Source organism: Aulonocara stuartgranti (genome assembly GCF_965226115.1).
Source record: "Aulonocara stuartgranti genome assembly, chromosome: 8".
NCBI classification, from domain to species: domain Eukaryota; kingdom Metazoa; phylum Chordata; class Actinopteri; order Cichliformes; family Cichlidae; genus Aulonocara; species Aulonocara stuartgranti.
In genome coordinates this window covers 7,524,524-7,545,178 of record NC_138959.1, presented here as the reverse complement: position 1 = coordinate 7,545,178, position 20,655 = coordinate 7,524,524, and the positions used below count along the sequence as shown (strand labels likewise).

Below are 20,655 nucleotides of genomic sequence, written 5' to 3'. Positions count from 1 at the left end.
AACTGACAACAAAGTTGACTTTGAGTTTTCACAAGTGTAGCTAGCTAAGCCATATACTTAGAACATATCATGACTGGCTGAAGCTGACTCGTGAAAAAGAAACTGTAAAAATAAAGCAGTTAAACTTTAAAAGGACATTTAACCATAAAATCTGTTTTAGTGTACCTACTATGCCTTTTTTGATGCTGTTTTCCTAATTTCTTTTCCACTTTGCTTGTCTTGTCTGACCTCATGCCACTGAAAATACTAAACAAATAACATAGCTTGGTGAATTACTCTATTTAAAACTATATACACAGATAAAACCACTTGATGGAAAAGATGTAGTATGTAATAGAATATGCAGTATTCATGAGAGTACTGTATGCAGATGGTGTAGTCCTCGAATAGAATCAAGGATACAAGTCAAGCACCAGAAGATTTGGTAAAATATATATTTTTTTATTTATTTCTTCATACAAAGAAATATTATGAATGTTCAGTATTTAATCATCTAGAAACATCTGCTCCATGTTGCTCTTGCATTGTGTAAAATTAATTCCTTTGATGTACATACCACAAAATACTTGATTTACATGTCTTTTTCATTTTTGTACATACAGATCTGCTAGACTAAATACATATAATATGTGGATAAGACAAACATTTCTAACATTTTTAGATCTGAAAACAGGCTGAATAAAACTCAACCATAACAGATGCAGCAACATGGGAGTAAACCCATGGGTGCAAGGGTTTTATTTTATTTTTTTCTTGTTTCTTTTTTTTTTCAGATATCCCCTCAGTAAAAATGAACAGAAGTCAAATGCAGTACTCCCATCAGCTTACAGGAAAATGTCCGACTTTTCTTCAACAACGTGACAGCTTGCTGAAAGAGGTCACCATAAATGCTTTTAATAATCAAACATTGCACTAAGGAGAGAAGAGGCGATGAAGGCTTTCTTCAAACACGTTCTCACTAGGAGTACCATCGCTCAGGCAGAATAAAAGCAAGCCTCAATCACCCCTGCTAGCAACCATTGGTTTGAGGTGAAACCAGGTAGCTGGTTTCAAATGGAAAATAAGAGAAATAGCAGAATAAGTGGTTGCCTGTTTTAACGCAAGCAGGCTAACTGTGTTGGATCCAACAGTTGAAGAGGCACAACATTTTCTTATTTTAATAAGGACAATCAGATTTGACTTTTCACTAAATGGCAGTCTGACTTGAATGAGTTTTCTTGTGTGGATAGGTTGTCTACATTCAGTCTGAGCTCTGCATAAACGCATTAAAACCCTTCTCTGGGCGCTAATAATTCATTTCCATCATGCCTGCATTTTCATAACTGATGCCACACCGAGCATGCATAGCTTAGTATAGCACAGCGTAGCGTAGCATAGCGTGAAAGCAGCCCCGTGCCCTTATGATGGTGCACCATCCGCTGCAAAGACATCACTTCAAAGATGATCACCACACATTTTCTCACTCTTGCATATCAAGAATTCAAGTAGAAAGACAAAAACTAAGAAGCAATGCCGGGGACAAAAGCAGATCGCGACTAAGCCGTGTGAAACATGATATCGACATGAAGTTTTTTTTGGCAACGAGTGTTAAGATTGAAGAGATGAGACTTGAGAAGAGTGAATAAGGCATAAAGTATAACGGCCATGGATGATGGCACATGAGGTTTTCTGATGACACAAGAGGTTAGACACCGAAACCCTGCCTGAGGCAATTCTTGCTGTGCTATGAGTGCTTCACAAAAACCTTTCCTGTTCCTTTGATCTGTTTAGTCTGGGATCTAAGATGGGGCCTGGTGGACTTCTGTTTGAAGAAGTGCCATTTCAGTGAGGCGAAACCTTGCCGTCGTCTCTCTGTCATCTTTTCTATCTTTATGCTCGATTTCAGGCAGATATGCCTCTGCTACCTCACGCAAAGAAGAAGAAAAGAAAATAGGACGCGCTGTCCCTGTGACCCGCTGTGCACCAACTCCTCTTTTCCTCAACAAATCAAATGCCTCTCAAGGAAATTTGATTGAGACTTTGTGTGACCTTTGAACTGAGTAGATAGGGCAAAAGCCTGGCTACCAGCCAACACTACTTCAAATGTGGAGCTAGAGAGCAGAGGCTCGATCGATCTGCCAGTTACCTTTACTTGATTAGCATAACGTTAACATGGGCCCTTATGTGGTCCGGGATAGGATTTAACATTTGATGGATGGGCCATTCATTAGAGCAGGCAGCAGGAGCACTGAGAATGAAAGGGCAGCTGTATACTTTAAGCATGAGTGACACGATGAGTATCAATTAGGTCTATTGATCTACCTGTTATTGAGTGGAATGGGACAAGAGATGTGCTGCTTAGGGTCAATGACAGAGCAGGAAAATTGCACCATGAAAAACCTAGAAGGATGTGAAACACCTTAAAAAAGAATGGCTTTGAGAAAGGGTATGAAGAGGATGAAGGTAAAGTGTGTGATGTAAGTATACATGAAGATTCTCCACTTCTCTGTGAGCACTCTGTACCCGTAATATGGTGCCTCTACACTTTCCGCCCTAGTTTCTGCTTCAATCTTCGCTGATTATCTGCATTATGAAGCACCAGTAAATCCACTGAGTTTACAGGACCACAAGGGAGGAGCATGAGAATTCAAAATAAAAACGAGGAATGTTAAAAACAACACGTGGGTCAGATGTTATGTACAAATATGGTTAGGCAGCTTAGTGAATTAATTGCTTAGAAATAAAAATAAATTATTATAAAATAGATTTTCTGTACATTTTACATATACATAACAATATCTCCACATCTTGCCTTTGAATTACAGAGGAAAAAAGACAACTTCTCAAAAAATTAAAAAAAAAAAGTCATTTTCACATCAATCCCAGCCAAAGTTATGTCCTGTCATCTGGTAGAACTTCATGTTGAAGGGCCTGTAGAAGTCTCGTAGTCTCTGCACCACCTCAGGGTCAATGTTTGGATGGGTTCGCCCTTTGGTTTTTCCAAGGCAGTGGGGCTTGCTGCTGCCTTCTGCTTTCTTCAGGCACGGGAATCCCTTGGTCTGGTTGAAATAAAAATGTTTGTCTGTGATGATCCTCTTGAGCCCGAGAAAGTCTTGCACACGGCCCAGCTCTCCAGCTGGGTCGCTGATCAAACGCTCGCCGCTCACAAACAGGATCTGCTCCATGGGGAAGTACTGCAGCCAGTTGTCCAGGTGCTTGGCGTAGATGCCAATCTGGATGGCGCTCCATGACGTGTCAATGAGCCCTGTAGTCCTGTTTTTAAAGGTGAGGCTCTCAAACGAGGGAATGTCAGGCTTCTTAGACAGTGTCTGTGTGTAGTCGGAGATAGCTCTAGTGACAGGATCCCTCACTACGACGATCAGCTTGGTGTTCCGGGACATGGCGGAGATTCGGGCAGGAGCTTCCCTGGTCACAAAGTAGCTGGGAGTTTTCTCCATTGTGATTTGGCCCTCCAGGGTCTTGGGCATCAGCTCCCTGCAGAGAAAAAAGAAAGCAGGCCCAAAAAGAAGGTTAGGAGAAGGGTAAGATGCAGTAAGTTCTTGCATAATGTAATCAAGTTGATGGAGTGTACTGTGCTCTGCAATCAATGACTCACTAAGCCTGTAAAGCCTTATTATAGGGCTTGAAAACCTATTAGTGCAGGCAGCTCTCCAACATCAACAAGCTCACTCACTCATGAGATATCTCACTTCTGAGAAAAAACAGAAAACCTTTATTTACTCCAGAATCAAACAACTAGAGGAATTTCTAAATGTGACCAATCCTCTCGTTAACCATATTAGGTTTTCTAAGCCTTGCACAGACTTGCATGGTTGAGAAGACAAATGCAACACCCAGATCACCTAGAAGGGGCAAGATTTCATTTCATTTCATTGTGAATAATTCTGATGAGCCTTACAGTGTATTTTCTTTCCAAATTAACTCACAGCATGTGCAGATTCCATTATCTGATGTGTCTTCCCTGAGTTGCTTTTCCCCAAACCTCACTGCTGGATATGTTTCAAAGTGGTCACATTTAATCAAAATCTCTTGATATGCCCAATGGAGCAAACAGGCACAAAAAATTTGCCTTGCTGATTCAGGTATAGATGGCCACGGTTCTCTACCACCCTACTGGACCCCCAGTAAATGCAGCACCACAGAAAGATGATGATGTTTGTTTCAGAAAAGTTTTTTTTGACAAGAATGGCTTTGGTTTTGTGCGAAAACTGGCAAATGGGCTTTAAACATATATGTTACATGCAGACATATAATCAAGAGGTACATGGGAACAACTGGTTTTGAAGGAAAAGTGAACGCACTCTGCTCTCTCCGCATCGGATTTCAGAACTAGTGGCCAAACTCAGAGTCTAGATTATGGTGGAGGCGATAAGAGCGGTTTGACTGACATTGGGATGTGGATCGCTTTTCGCTGTTTGGCCCCCAGACCGGGAGAAAAAGTAGCCTGTGTAATGTACGTGAGATCAAATATGTTTCTGTTTTTTGCTGGATGGAAAGGATTCAAAGGACTGTTACACACACACAAAATGGGCTGAAATTCAAGACATAAAACATCCCAACAAAGAATGAAGAAAAAGCAGTTGAAATCATTCAAAGGAAGGGAGAGATAACTGAGGGCATTGATCTATCAGGGAAAACACTCTCACAGATAAGGTTCCTGTTAGGCTGTTGTAGCCTGAAGCTCGCCTTTGTTGTTAAGGCCAGAACACTAATAGCCCATTGTGTAGACAGTACTATGGTAGCAGATCCCATTCAAACACTTTGTAATCCTACACAATATGTTTACAGGTGACAAAGGCTGAAGACATTCTGTACATTTAGATATTTGTAATGCTTGATTCGTTCCCAGACCTCCATCTGCTCCTCAGGAATATACTCTAAAGGCTGGAATCTAGTTCATGTCCATTTAGCTCGTGGTTAATTCATGTAACATCAGCTCTCTGTCGTCAATGCACATATCAGTGCGCACGAGGTTGAAAAGTGGGGAGGGGATAAAAAATACCCAGGGTAATGTTGGGTAATCACTAAAATGTCTCATGGAAATGTTGTTGGCATTTGTGTAATCTTAATGCAGTGCTTGTGATCTAATTATGATGATATCATCTTGATTACTGACACATCAGTCGAGTGAACGGAGCAAACGAGAGGGAAAAGCGAGCTTATTTCCAAACATTAATAGCCTGTTGAAATCAGAACGTGCACGCCAGCAAGCCATTTCTGGATGTATAAATGCAAACAGCACATGAACACACGCTACGTTTTTGAAAAGCACCTCTTGAATCTCCTCAAGGAGTATAAACCAAACATGCTTGAGTCAAACTGCATGCCATTCTTCATTCTCTCGATGCACAATGGTGATACTGCCTGCAAGCTTTTTGTCATTCCTTGTGCTAACATACAAAAAGAGTTCAGAGCCAAACAGAAGAGGCAAATGGCTCCCGAGCTAATCCGATTTCAACACGACAATGTGGCATGGAGATAGGGAGGAGGCCTGAGTTACAATGTGCATAGTGATAGATTATGCTGATCCAAGCTCAGGGAATCCTAAAAAAAAATCAAGTGTTGGGGGTTGAAGGAGCATAAAACTAGGGGATGGTCAGAAAGTGGCGAGGAAACCCCTAAAAGGCGCCAAATCCACAAGAAGAGGGCCCCCCTAATAAAAAATCTCCACCTCAGACTTTGCCCACTCTCTCTGCCAAAGAAGCCGGAGGGGAAAAGGCAGGAAAGGAGAAAAGAGAGAAAAGGAGGGGAATTTAAGTGGGACAAGTAGCTCTTGGAAAAACAATGCCTATTATGCTCTCTTTTGATTTATGAGGTGCTGCTTTTAAAGATTCCGTCAGCAAACAGGCAATTCTGTGACACCGGGCTCCTCTTTTTTCCTCCTTTTCTTTGAAAGTGAGCCTTTGTCCCTGAGCGGAGGGGTGAGCAGGGCAGTGGTCAGGGCACAGGGGCGGGGATGGGGGCAGGGTAGAGAGGGGGCAGAAAGTGGAGGGTGGGTGCTTACTGGGGCCTGAGTGGAGCACTTCGCCATCCTTCTCAACCTCAAGAGAAGCTGTTTGGAGAGCTCTTAAGTGAAACGTGTGCCAAAATTGCCCTGCAAACATCACCCTGTCCCCTTTAGATAAAAGCAACTCTTGTCTTTTATAGGAAACAATAACACTCCAAATAACTTATTGGACCTCATATAGTATATCACAAAGAATTCTTTGCTTGGTGGCACTTTTGAAATTGTTATATACATATATATATACTTATGTGTGTGTGTGTGGACATTGTTTTCCATTAAGAATAATTCCAAGTTGACAGGTAAGCTAAAAACAGTGATAAGACAGAAAGCAGAAGCCGCTGTCACATGACAGCATCAAAGAAGGGCCAGCGGAGCGGCCCTTTGGCCTGCGCTTTAAAGAGCCCTCATCCCATCAGAGCTCAGAATGAGGGTTATTTCGATCTGATGTTTCTGCCTCCCTCCTGTCACATTTGATTCAATGATAACGGGCTGCCACTGAGCTGTCTGTTTCACAGCATCCCTGACAAAATGACTGGTTTGCTCAAAGACAAAAGGAAAAAAGCTATTTGGCGTGCGTCTGTCGATTTTATATTTGATACAAAAGGTTTTCAATTATCTCACATGTCTGGATGTTGAAAGCATTTGAATCTCAAATTAGGGTTTGTTTATTTGAATACAGACAAATCGGAGGGCATTCTGTATCGACCATAAAAAGGGAGGGTGTGGCTTTACTCGCGTGGGCATTTAAAGCTAATGCACTCTGATTTCTATGGCTTGAATACCCTGGAGTGAGTATTACCGTCCCATGGGAGGTAACAACACCCACAACAACAGTATACAACAGTATACACTGTACAGTGCTCTAAGCATGTTTATGTACAGGCTCAATTAACCTGTCAGCATACACTAGTGTAAGAAAATCAAACAAATCGGGCACTTCAGAGGAATCAAGCACTTAACTTTGTGCTGAGTTTTCTTTACATTCACTCCGGTCTCTTTTCCAGTGATCTAAGAAGGTTCACTCGACCCTTGGCAATCAGGCCTTGAAGTCCGATAGCAAAGTGACACTTCACGAGTATAAAGCAGGAGAGGGAGGAAATGAGGGAAGAGGTACTGAAAGGCTCCCTTTCTTTTCCAAGGGCCTCCTTCCGAGACCCTCTCATGAACCAATGCGCTGAACGTACAAGCATTTTCAGGAAATACAAAGACACATCTTTATTCCTTACTTGATGATAAGGATCTCGAAAGCCATTTGTTCATTCACAGTCCAAAGTGTTCCTATTTCCATCTTTTCAACCCAGGAGACAACAAGCATTTGAGCCTGATTTGGAAATGCAGGACATTTCATGTGCATCACGAACGCATATGAAAGAATTCATGGATGAGGGTTTTGTTCATAGTAGCCTGCTTGCTATGAAACAGCAGTAAGCAACATGTTTACACGACATGCGCACTACAGATGCTACTGAGGGAGGCAAGCATGCACGGCTCTGCTGGTTCACGGAATATTTTCAAAGTAGCATTTAAGTACATACAGAAGCCAGACATTTTGAAATACGCTCCACAGTGCCTGGAGTCTGACATTATATTTACCACAGAGCATGGCTTTGGCTGTAAATTAAAAGAATAAAGAAGATGGTTTATGGCCACTCCAATGCAGAGAGGGAGGAGTGCTCTGAATGGAGTCGCAGAAGCTTCATCTGGTCTCTCTTTCAAGCACTCGAAGAGGAGTCCAGGTGTTAGTATGTGGTCACTTAGAGCTTTTTGACAGCTCATTTCCTGGCTGAGAAGAGCCAGACACCCCTGCTTAAAGATGAGATCTTGCAGGAGTATAGGCTGAAAGGTGTCTGTGTGCATCTTTATCTTACAGTTTGATGGTGATATATCTTTGGGAACCCCAAAAACTATACATTCCTTTGGCCATACTATTGAGTAAGTCTCCATATGTGCATGTACATTTCACACACACCAAAGTCATGCTACAGCCTCAAATTAACAGCCTGGCTTCAGTGCATAATGGTTTCACTGTAAAGAGAAGGTGGCTGAGTGGAAGCCCCTCCAAATCTTCTGTCTGCTAAAGGGATTAATAATGCAGGCTAGCCTAGTATCACACACTCAGACCTTGAGAGCAGGACCCTGCATGGGATGGGGCATATCTTGCAGCTAAAAGGAGGAGTGCTGCTTGAAAGCAAAATTCCTCCTCCGAATTGCTGGGAATGCTGTTGTCAAGAGTGCCTGTCAGTATTAATGGAGTTACTGCAGACCACTTCCCACCCCCATCTCTGTTCCTCTACTAAAAAGCGATTCTGTTTAGAAAGTCCCACCGTCTCACCAACAATAGTACCCATGGTCTTGACTCAAGGTCATACCTAGAACATTTATCACAGCATTTCTGCTAACAAGGTCTTATCAAGAACGGAAGGAAGGACAAAAAGGAAATCTAAAAGGTCTAAAAGGTCAGGGTGTAATTATTCGCTAGCATTTTAATCTTTCTCAGAGCAGCACAGATTGCAGAGGACAAACTGGTCAGAGCTCTGTGACACTTTGACACAGAAATTCTGGGCTTGAAGTCCTGATTTGGTTGATAAATGTAACTCCTAGGCCCTGAACTCCATCAAGACATTGCGCTATGTCAAAGCAGCCTGGGAATATCCTGACCCTCCAAGTAAACAAAACAGTTAACCCAACCGTCGCAACCCGTCCATCCATCATTTTAAGCTGAAGTCAGGGAGTTGCACTTCACTGATGTGGAGCTTTTTTTTTTCCTCTTCATTTTAGCGCCTCTTACAGAAGGAATGTGTGTGTAAAACAGTGTGTAGGAGTGGGAGCATGAATGACAGAGACAATGTGAATCGACAAGAGAGGGAAAGACAGAAAGTGGGAAAGAAGGGGAGTCAGGCCTTGCGGTTTGCAGACCATGCACACTCGTTTGGGCTCATACCCAGCCTGGTTTTGGAGGCAACATCAGACACAAGTAAAGCAGAATAAATAAATAGAGAACAAACCACCACATATAATGCCATGGGCTTCATGTTTACCCCCCTCTGTAATGTCCTGAAAATACTTAAGTGAGGTTGAGACATTCTTCTCTGATGCTGTCGTGGTTACCTTATGATGGGTAGCGCTGCAGAGGCGTGACAAGCACAAATTATTCAATTTTAAAACTAACTATAAGTTTTCCTATTCGGAAAATCTGTTTTCAAGTGCATTTGTTGCTATCTGGCACCTTCGGAAAACAACACTGGAATGTGTGGAGCCGCAGAGATTATTCAGGCCTGGAACCACACCGGCCTGTGGCCATAGGCGGCTGCCTAGAATTACTGAGTGTTAATAACCCTGCAGCGAAGCGAGGGAGCCCACCATGTGGCATAAATAAAACAGAGGAGTTGGTGAAAGGCATGGCGGGGAGAAGAAAGTAGCAGTAACTCCTCCCGTTTTGAATGTGCAACTCTTCGCAAGTGCTGTCCTATTTTTCCTCCTTCGGGCTTTTAAAAGCATCGGCCAAGAAGAAAAAAAGTAAAAAGCTTTAATTGGCCAACCTTAAAGAAGTGAAAGATCCCATCATCTAAGCATAACTTAAGACTACATCTCATCACTTTGTTTGACATGTGATACAAGATGATTCACCTGACACCACCACAGCGATCAAGCTACTCGCTGCGTGTGCGTCAGCCATCAGATGGACACGCTGTGAAAGCCTCCACTTTGTGATACTAGCCAAAATTTGTTTAGCACTAGTAATCCTCTTTAATTAATGTGTTTGCTTGGGGTGTTTGCTGAAGGTGTTACCCCGGAGCTAGCCACGCATTCCACCACTCCATCAGTATCAGGGTGCGACTGGATGACAGCTGGGATGAAATAAACCAGTGAACCGTAACAGAAAAAACAACGGGGCAAACAACAACGGGGAGCTGCAGGTGAAGACTCGGTTTGTGTATAGGAGCAAGTGTTTGCCTACTCTGTGTGTGTCTAAGCATATCTGGGTGTTGATGTGTGGGTGTGCAGTCAGAATCAGCCATTCTGACTGCTTTCCTGACGCTTGACATGCACCAAGAGGCACATGACTCCTTGATCTAGCTACAGCAGAGATGAATAAAAGATGAAACAGACTCAAGAAGAACTTACATGCCACCACCCCCACTCCCTAGGCGCACACTCAGTCACACACAGAGAGACAGAGGGAGCGAGCAAGCTACTTTGCATCCTGTTTGAATTGGCTGTCATCCGTAACTGCCTGCACACCTTTTTGAAGACAGGTGAACTACAAAGTGTGTGTGCAAGAAAGAGGGGATTTCCTCTCTACTGTATGTCACTCACCAAGCCCAAAACCATCTCTGCGTGTGTTTGGGCTCTATCATTTTGCTTCTATTACTCACACTGCAGCTGTTGCTGCAGGTTAATGGTTTACAAATTCCTAAAGACAGCCTGCCTCCCAAGCAAACATATAATTAGCTATACTGAGTAGGGATAGCATGACAATTAACCTACTCCTTTCCGAGATGGAAACAGTGGCAGAAGCAGTTTTTATCCTTTAATCTCTCTCTTTTCCTTGGTCTGAAAGGATAGATTTTTTTATATAAATATACAATAACATCTCCAAGCAATAACTCTGTCTTCAGCTTTATAGAACTAAGTTATGTTTTGCTGCATTGTTTGCTATAAATTCCATTCAGAGGCATTTTTCGCTAAGGAGGTGGGCAAACAGAGCTCTCAGTACACAGAAGAGCAGGGTTTCCATCCAGATTCCAACTGGTGGTTATGTGTTATGCTTTGCTAGGGTTAGAGAAATACCGTGGTTTTAGTAAATAAACATGTTACATGTCAAGTCACCTTCCTGAATTCTGCAAGTGCTTCCAGTGCTGCCAGGGTCTAAAAATAGCAACGCAATTAATAATTTTGCAGTATTTAGGAGGAAAAAAAAGAATGTTGCGATTAAACACATTCGTGATAAGCTCACTTTGATGTATTTCTGGCTTCCAAATGCCAGCGCACATCCATAATTTAACAGACATGCCAAAACACAGAATGCTCTAAATTTTCCGATTTGGAAACTATCTTTAGTCTTATTTCGATGGCACTCTTCACACAAAGATAGAAATCATCAGGCATCTTTTTTTCAGCAAATAAAATTTAGTCCACCTTTCATAAATAAACTTCACTAAGATCTTAATATCTGACTTCCTGTTGGGGTGTTTTGGTGTTAAATTAGCACATAACCACTACAGTAATATTAATATAACTTACAGATAATGGAGGAGTAGTTTTTGCTTCTAAAGTAACTGAGTGCAGTTTTCAGCTTTAGATCAGTTAAACAAGGAAGAGAAAAACTGCACGTGGTGGAAAAATAATTGGCATTGAGTAGAGTTTGGCCAGGTTGTCTTAGAGGTGAGCTGAAGTGTTCTTACAGCTCTTACGAGAGCCCAACAGCACTGGGAGTACATCTAAATGGAGAGAGTGACTAGTGTCGAGCAGCCAAGGTGGAGGGAGACAGCTCGAGGTTTCTAATGAGCTCTGCTCTTTTACTGCCAGGCTAATGGAAACCTCGAGAGACCTTCCTTGCATTCTCTTTCTGTGTGTGTTATATGTGTGTGTGTGTGTGTGTGTGTGTGTGTGTGTGTGTGTGTGTGTGTGTGTGTGTGTGTGTGTGTGTGTGTGTGTGTGTGTGTGTGTGAGTGAGTGTAAGAGAGAAAGCGTGTCCTCCTTTCTCCCACAGGCAGGCTCGCTCTCCAACACCCTAATGGCTACCTCTGGGACTTAATACCTGGGACAAGTGAAGCTGTAAAGGTCTACCGTCATCAGTTTTTTTCCGTTCCTCCCACTCCTAAATTACTTTTCCTTTCCTTTGGAAAGGACATAAGACTCACCTGATTAACCTACCTTTAGAAGAGTAACAGTAAATAATTAACAAAATGGTATACGGGTGTCTGTCTCCAGCAGCCTCCAGGGGAACCTTTTTAATGTGCCAGAAAGTGTTTATTTAGCAGCAATGACTGACCATTAACTCTGGAGGGAGGATGTCTGGTTCTGTTCTGACATGTAAAACAACATCCAAATTATCACCTCGTTAAAAAGGGTCTAATTCACACGTAACACAGAGGGAGGGTTTGTATACCGCTTTCTCCATCCTAAGCTTCCTTTCTCCTTGCTCCAAGACCACTTCATTTGAATTCTTTGCATTTTATTGTTGGTGGGCTTGAATTACTTTGGCATTATAAACAGAAAGATTTTACATCAATGCCATTCAAGCCTCTTTTTATGATGCCATTGTTTATTTACACTGACACAAGCCAGTGTAATGCCGCCCCGGTGTGTGATTTTGCATAGCACGCTGGCATTGTGTAACCAGAGGAGTTTGACATCTAACAAAGCAGCGCCAGTCCTGACTTACACAGATGTTACTACATGCACTGCAATCCCTAAGTCACTCCAACATAGCCCCCAATCCAACCTTCCTTTTATACAGAACTGCAAAAAAAAAAACATGCCACAAAATGTGTCTTTTAAAAATGTGTTTGTGTGGGTTTATTTGTGTTTGTTTGAATGACTTTGTCTTCTTATTCTTTGCATCATCCATTTGAGTCAAATGTTGACAGCAACTTCCTGTCAGCCTCCTCTTTTATCCTCTGATTCAGCAGGAGGTTGCTGTCTGTTGCAGCTATATTGTCTTCACTGGTGTGGCTAGTGTTCTCTGCACACCAACAGGAGAAGGATGGGGGATGCAAACCACCACGGCACAGCGCTGCCACTCCCTTCTCCACAGGTCTCCCCTTTCACTATTAACCGGTTGTAATTTGGGGATAAAAGCTGCCTTTTTTCCCTGCTTCTCCACCTCCCCCAAGGTCACTCTGTATTCTTGACCGGGCTACGCCAGCTTAGGCAAAGAGGAGAGGGCTTCCCTCGCCCCTCTACACTGACCAAAGCCTTCTCTGGTAGTGGGTCACAGCTGGTCATCGAGGCCTGCAGTGAGCCCCACCCAGAAATGTAAAAACCAAGTATGACATGTGACACCATTCTTGCACATCAGCAACACAAGTGCGCAGCTGGAAAACTGGAAAAGAAGGAAGAGATTTGAGGATGATGTTTGGGGGAAGAACTGGGAGGCACCGATGAGAAACAGGGTGCCACTGACGAATAATCCACCCATATGGGAACTGAAGGTGGAAGTTTAGTCAACACGGAGGTAGGGCTGAACGATATATCGCATTTGCGATAATATCGCGACATGATCAAGTGCAATTTTCTAACCGCAAAGGCTGCGATTATACTCTGGACATGTCCAAATTCATGGGCTGCATCCTCCTGAGGCCGCATTTGTAGACCGATTACGTCACAGCGACGTGCCGAAGGCTGTCCAAATTACTACCATATCCCAGAATTCATAGCGCGGCCCAGCCAAACTCCAGTTTCCAGCAATGGCGGCCGCTACTAAGTTTTAAAATTACTCATACTAATCTTTCTGGGTCACAAAATAAACTTTTAACATATTTTCAGGCGAGAAAGTAGTTGTGTAAACATCAAATATCTGCTCGGTTTATCAAGATATCCCATATTAATGTTTACACCAGGGTTCCTTGTCAGCACTTTATGCTCAGATGTTTGTAAGCTAAAAATAAACTATTGTGTATGTTCAAATATACTGTTGTGATTGAAGAAGTTAAATAAAAATGTCAGTCATCAATTCATGCATCACCTCATGTCATCATAACAGAGGTCTGTCTTCCAGGAAAGAACAGTTTAAAATTAATGTAATATAGTATTGGCCATACTATATGATGTATTGCTTGTCTTTGTTTAATAATACAGAAGACAAAGACCTTAAAAAATAATCGCATATCGCATCGCAATCGCAATATTGGGGCAAAAAAATCGCAATTAGATTATTTTCCATAATCGTTCAGCCCTACACGGAGGCACAGTTTCAAACTGCTTGTTTTCACGTTGGCCACTGCTATTGAGGATTTGAGCAGAGGATGTGAACCTGCTGTCAGCTGTACGGTTGGCTGGCCGGGCGCTCATTCCCAGAGGAACTGTGGAGTTCCAGGAATCAGGAAACAATCAGAGGGCCAAAGTATCTAATCATGAATCTGGCATTGTCTTTACTGCAGCTCCATCTGAATGAGAGCCACTTAAACTTTCAGTACTTGATTTTTATCAAACACAGTTTAAAAATAATGTTTTTTTTAAGTCTTCCTGTACATAACTCAGTAGGTTTTCTGCTGTCGTGCGATTGTTTATGAAGCGTTGTAAGATCCCCTGTGGGGCTTGTAGCTTCCAGCAGCTTTCTGTAGCTCTGCAGATGGTCAACACACAGACCCTGTCAGCAAGCAGACGTGGGTCTGACCTCAGTCAAAGGCTCTTAACCCACCTCTACACATTACCTCCAATCAAGCCTGACCAATCAATACTGGCTATCCCAGAGGGGTCAGGCCATGGAGACATTTGTGTATGATGTCTGACAGTTTCAGTCTTCTGTGACATCAACTGAAGATTATTTGTGGTTTCACAGCTGAGCCTATTACAATAACGCTGTATGTATTGAATGAACAACACTTCCACGTACCCACTGACTTTCCTTAAAACATCCCGTGTATGCAAACATTAGCACTCGATGTTTTGTTGGTCAAACGATGCTCTATAGAACCAGGTGGCCCTTTTGGCCATTCAGAGGAAGAAAGGAGGGTGAGGTCAGTGGCAACAGAAAGTGGATGGGTCACCTACATGGAAATAGGAGCTCCCCTGTGGCGAGCAGATAAAGGACGTGCACCCATCCAGAACCGTCTCTGACATGGTCAAGAGATGCAGTCTGACTCCACCTCAAGAACTAGCAGTGGGGGTAGAGATAAATAACGGCTTTCAAACAGTGCAGACTTCCGCAAGCATCCTAAGTCTGATAGAGGAACTTGGTTTCTTTTCATTTTTTTTAAAGGAAGTTCCCCTTTCAACAATGCTCCACTTGTCCTTTTGTGGTGCTGTAAGTAGCTTTTACTGACACTGCTTTTTAAGTCCGTTTACCTCCACGGTGTTTTATCACAGACTCGATACAAAGGTTGACCAGCGAGACATCCTGCTCAGGGAAGGCACCCATTCAGACAGAACAATCTCTACAGAACTGGAATCACCTTTGATTGCAAATCACATGAAGTGTGCGATCCAACTGTTATATTACTTTACTTCGACACACCACTTCTTTAAACTCACAACCAGAAGCAAACCTTTTTAAAAATTCTCATGCGGAGAACAAACAGCTGACAGCCTCTGATAGGTTCTAATTAAAACGAGCTTAGTAATAGCACAAGTTAACACCACAATATGAAAACCTATGACACATACCTCTATATGGCCGTAAACTATGTTACTGCACCCTGCCCGACATGTGTACAGCTTCTCGTTTAATGCTAAAGCCACTCCGAGGGAGGAGCGACAGCGTCAACAGTGCCTGGGCCTGACAGTGAGCTAAGACCAGAGCCCGCGACACGACAGCAAAACCACAGCACAGTAATTACATATCAAAGCCCCTTCATAGCAAATACGGCTAAATGGGATATGAAGAGAGCAATATGCACCACAGACTGACAGGGCGGGATGAGGACTGTAGTCAACAAGAGTTAGGAATAAATAAAATACTGCAAGTTGAAGAAAACAAAGTCGGTGTGGAAGGAGAGAGGCCTTCAGCTAATGTGCATGAGTTAAAGCATGTTTCAAGGTGACATACAAGATCATACAAACTGAGGGAAAAAACTGATTTAAGCTATTCGCAGTTTCTTAAAAACTTCAATACAAACTTCTATAAACTCTCAAAAAAGCCAAACCACTCCAACTTTTTATGAGCGTTCCTGTCACTTCTCTCTGATTGTTTTATTCCATCAAGTGAAACACAGTTACAAACGTTTGCTTGCTAATTATCTTTGTTCTACACCAGTCTGTGAAAAATCACACAAAAATGAAAGTGGTTAATTTAAAAAAAAGCACTTGCACTGTTTTCCCTGTGCTTATTCTTTGGGAGCTATTAGTTTTTTATTTTATGAATGACCTTACTGCAATTATGCCATTAATGTGTGTGCTATAGAGAAGCATACATGTTTTTAAAATTATTATCAGATAACACCGGTTTCGCTTACACTACTCCAGGGAACAGGTGCAAATAGAAAATAAAGAACCAATGTTCCTCTTCACATTCAGTCACAGTGGCCTGCTTAATTCTGAGTCACTCTTTCTGTGTGTGTGTGCGTGTGTGTTCGTCGGGGCTAGTTCATGCATGACCTCACTGCGAAAATGTGTACCTCCTGATACAAGGACCCCTCGGTCAAAAGCATGAATCATGTGTTTGTCTTTGGCACAACTAAAAACTGTCAAAGAACATCAGAAATCCACAAAAGGACTTGTTATCTCCACCTCCTTTCATTTTGAAACTTCTCTTCCCGCTGCCTGCCCGAGTCTTTTCTGCTCTCTCTATCTCTCTCTGCGGCTGCATTTACTTGGTGGAATTCCAACGCTAAATGCGTGCCCATTGGGGGAGGCGAGGATGGTGCAAGCTAGTTACAATGGTGCATGACAGGGAGATTGTGCAAATCAACAAACAATGAGAGGTACGTTACACAACTCAGACACAAACACACACACATAACTGTCTCCATAAATGACCATGATCTCTGATCACATTCCCAGAGAAAATATTTCAATGCCACACAATTTTGCTTCTGTCTGGAAAATGTCAGTATTCCCCTCCCAAATTGCCAAATCGTCTCCAGTATTTTATTCTAATGGGACAGTGAGGGGGATCAGCAATGAATTAAGTATAATTTCCCTTCTCTGTCCATCCTCACCCTCGAAAAAGAAACCCTTTTTTTCACTACAGGGACTGCTTACACCAGCTGTTTCACTGTAATGTTCACTCCTCACTGCAGTTCTTTAACAGAAGTATTTCATAACAGGTTTTGCTGTTACCAATCTGAATGAACTTGAACAAAAAGTTCATGGATTTTTGTTTAACATAAGCGCTGTTTAGATGTGCCTCCAAAGCATAAAACGCCTTTATCACAAAAAATAATGTGGAGTGTACACTGCTCCAGTGCTGTCGAATAGCTTGTGTTTCCAATGCAAAATAATCAACAAATAATAAAATTCTATCACAAAACCTTGAGTCCTGATTTCTTTACATGGTTTTGAAAAAGTATTGAATTTCATAGTCTAAAAGCTGACTGTACTTTTTCACATTTCCCCATACAAGAAAAGTTGGGCATGCAGTCGCTGGAAGTCAGTTAAATAACCGCCTTCCCAAACCAGTTAATCTGGCTGCAATAAATCAATGATTCTATCAAAGCGAGCACATGAAAAACAAATCACAAAGACGTGATCACAATTTAAAGTGTAAAATCTTTTGATGAACTTTGCTTTTTTTTATATTCATACAAAACTTAAATACAAAAAATAAATAAATAAAGATGGTAATTAACCACATTGGGTAAATGTTTTTGAAAGCGTGATTATAACGTAAACAATAACATTGTATCTGTAGGTGTCATTTTATCAATTAGTAAATGATAATAAATCAATAAAATCAGTTGACCATTGGTAAATGAACAGCTGGAACTTTACCTGCATTTTAAAAATAGCTTAAAAAAATACCTGAGCACTGATAAAAATAAGATAAGTAAAATATAACTAAAACGAAACAAAATATGTGTAAAACTAGTATTAGAATATATTTTTAAGTCTGTCTGTGCTGTGACCTGCCAAGTATGGTCATTAAGCTCAATAGTCCCTCAGCTCCTTATATTAACACTTAAGTGACCAGGATAATCTCAGACTGGACCTCTGAAGATGGTAAATGGCTTTTGTTCTATAAAGAATCCTTTCATTGTCTTTTACATGCCATTTACTTGCATTAAGCCCATTGACATAACAATAGCTGAACCCCTTTCAGAGCAACAAACACTATTAGGTAAAATATTTCACGGGACAAACATGTAATAATATTGAGATTTTTTAATTTTCCAAACCTGATCTAACAAATCAACTGATTTTTTACCTTTTTCTTAACTGGGTCTTAACACAGTGAGGTTGGTCAGATTTTCTTGAATTGCGCTTCAAGACTCTTTTCATAAGGCGTTGTAGCTGAGTAGTCTGAAATTTGTCCGTATTTGCTCACTATAAGCGAAGGAGAAAGGTCGGTCAGGACCTGACTGTAGCCCGTACAAACGTAATAAATGAGAAATAATTTAATTAAAACCTCTCCTTGGTCGTAAAATAACACGACTCAATCAAAGAAACTGGAAAAGTAGGTTTGAATCTGACATACAAGCCTGAGTACGCATCCCCGTGGAGGTGCAATATTGCACTGTGTCCAACAGAGATCACTGCACATCGCAGAAACACGCCAATCTCACCGTAATCTCTATCAGGCTACATAATGCGCTTTCAATTCTTCGATTCTTTCAAAACAAAATTACGCACGCGATGGAAGGGGAAAAAAGCAAGCCATTAATCGTCAAAATTAACAGTTAATTAAAAATGCCTAATCTGTGCTGCCGACATCCAAAAGGACGTAAACATACAGAACAAAGCGGAGGTAACAACCCGTGTGTTTATTTAAAGGTTTAAGTTGTGAAATAAACTCAAAACCTGTTGGATAATTGTTAGAATTTGGTGTGCTTTGATGGGCTCCAAATGAGTGACATATAAATCAATTTATGAGTAAATAGATTAAGCTGTGTTTAAAAAAGAAAAATGACTTAAATGTTGTTGGATTGAAAAATGAACAAGCTTACAAAAAATTGTGTGCAACCTCTAAATCTGACGCACAAATCTACAGCCTTTCCGACCCTTGTTTGTCTGGCTTACTAAATAAATTCAGCATCGCTGTTCTGCACTGCATTGCAAATTCTTTCGTACAGTTTCTTCCCCCGGAAAAGTGTATTCGCCCTGCATCCAGATAAACAAACGCCCGGTGATTAGTTTTACCTGTACCACTCCAGCCCGTTGTCATAGTTGCGGTCGAAGAAGTGAGGCTCCGCTCCCACGGCTCTGATGTCAGGATGGACCCGGAGAAACTCCAGCAGAGCCCGGGTCCCTCCTTTCTTCACACCGATGATGATCGCCTGCGGCAGCTTCTTGCTCCCGGAGCCGTTGGAGAAGCTGGACATGGCGCTGGGCTCCGGGGCTCTTTGGTGCTCCCCGTGCATCTCGTCCCAGTCTTCGGCTCTGTCAGAGTCCAGCTCGTTATTGAGCAGGTCTCTGGACGCAGCGGTCCTGATGGACGGCTCCTCATAGTCACTCTCTATATCCTCCCAGGGCTGCGGTTTGGCCAGCAGTCTGGACACCAGGTCCGTCCTGCTGCTCTCTGTCCTCTTGCCCACCGCAGAACCAGTCTCCTTGCCCCGGTAACTCTCCACGACCAAACTTGGCATGGTGGAACAGTAGCCCACGCATGAGTACAGCATGTATACCCAGATTAAAAACATGATGCTGAGCAGTATTAGTTTCTTCTTCACGGGGCTGGACCAGAAGGCATACAGGTTGTGGAAAATCAGGCTATATTCCATAAGCCTTTCGGTTGAAAACCATATCCCAGCGGCGCATATTGCCTAACTCACTCCCGGTGGCACCTTTGCAATCCTTGCAAAATTAAGCACATGCTCATGAAAAAAAACTAAAAATAAATAAACCCTACAAATAAAACAAACAAATAAACTAGCCTAAATAAAAGCGGATGGATCGGTGCATCCAGGAATGAGAAGGCATGGAGGAAACGATAATCACAAGGGTGCTTAAATTTGGGGAAAGTGTTGAGTTGCGACAGGCGCAGCACAGCCCCGCGTGAGCCTCATCTCAGGTTTGCACGAGCTCCTGGGTGAGCGCGAGACCTTATACAGAGACGCGCGCGAGAATGACGGCGGCAACGGCCAATAGCCGCGAGGGAGATAAATATGCAAGGCTTATGTTGATACAAGCGGGCCAATCAGGTGGGAGCATGGGCGAGTCCGGCCGTGGGATCCTGGGTATGGAAATGAGGCGTGTGTGCGGGACTCTGCTGAGAGTTTGGAAAACTTTCACACCGGGCAAAGAGTTCAATTAGCTGAAGTTTTAAATGTTTCACTCATCGTTCACACAGTTTTTTCCCCCATCTATTTTCAAAATGGTTTTTTTTTCAACTACGAATTCCAAAGCTAATGTTGTCAGAAATATGAAAAAATGGTGGTGAAAAAATGTCTATAGGCTACATAAACAGTGCAAAAATAATCTCAGTTCACAAACCACATAATTTGAATGACACAGACTGTGAGTGAATGCGAAGAAATGAGGAGGGCACAGTGCTGGCGGTTAGAACTGGAAACAGGAAGCGTTACTTCATTATTTAGTTGATATTTTGTACATATTATCAAAAATTTCAATCCTCCCCCCCCCCCATAAAGAGCAATAGAACCTATTAACAATGACATACTAAATAATAACAACAACAACAACAACAACAATAATAATAATAATACTAATAATAATAATAATAATAATAATAATAATAATAATAGTTAGCCTATAACTCCCAGGTATATTTCCTTTGTATTAAACGTGTGTCTTAATTGGATTTTTTTTCGCGCATTACAATAACTTTGCTTAGTTCTCCAACTTAGTTTTGCAGTTTTTTCAGTACT

General features: G+C 42.0%; 1 protein-coding gene across 1 annotated transcript; it reads right to left on the bottom strand.

The window, feature by feature from the left end:
* Positions 1-707: 707 nt before the first annotated feature.
* On the bottom strand, positions 708-19,856 carry hs3st3b1b (heparan sulfate (glucosamine) 3-O-sulfotransferase 3B1b). The gene is made up of 2 exons (XM_082545188.1): positions 18,968-19,856; positions 708-3,474 (listed from the first exon to the last, which is right to left on the bottom strand). The coding sequence occupies exons 1-2, from the start codon at positions 19,546-19,548 to the stop codon at positions 2,856-2,858; spliced, it is 1,200 nt and encodes a 399-aa protein (XP_082401314.1). The 5' UTR covers positions 19,549-19,856; the 3' UTR covers positions 708-2,855.
* Between the last annotated feature and the right edge of the window lie 799 nt (positions 19,857-20,655).

Excerpts from the sequence above, each read along its gene's own strand:
- hs3st3b1b (XM_082545188.1), bottom strand. The coding sequence starts at position 19,548 with ATGGAATATAGCCTGATTTTCCACAACCTGTATGCCTTCTGGTCCAGC. Across the intron at positions 3,475-18,967 it reads AACGGGCTGGAGTGGTACAG|GGAGCTGATGCCCAAGACCC; the intron begins GTAAAACTAATC and ends TTTTCTCTGCAG.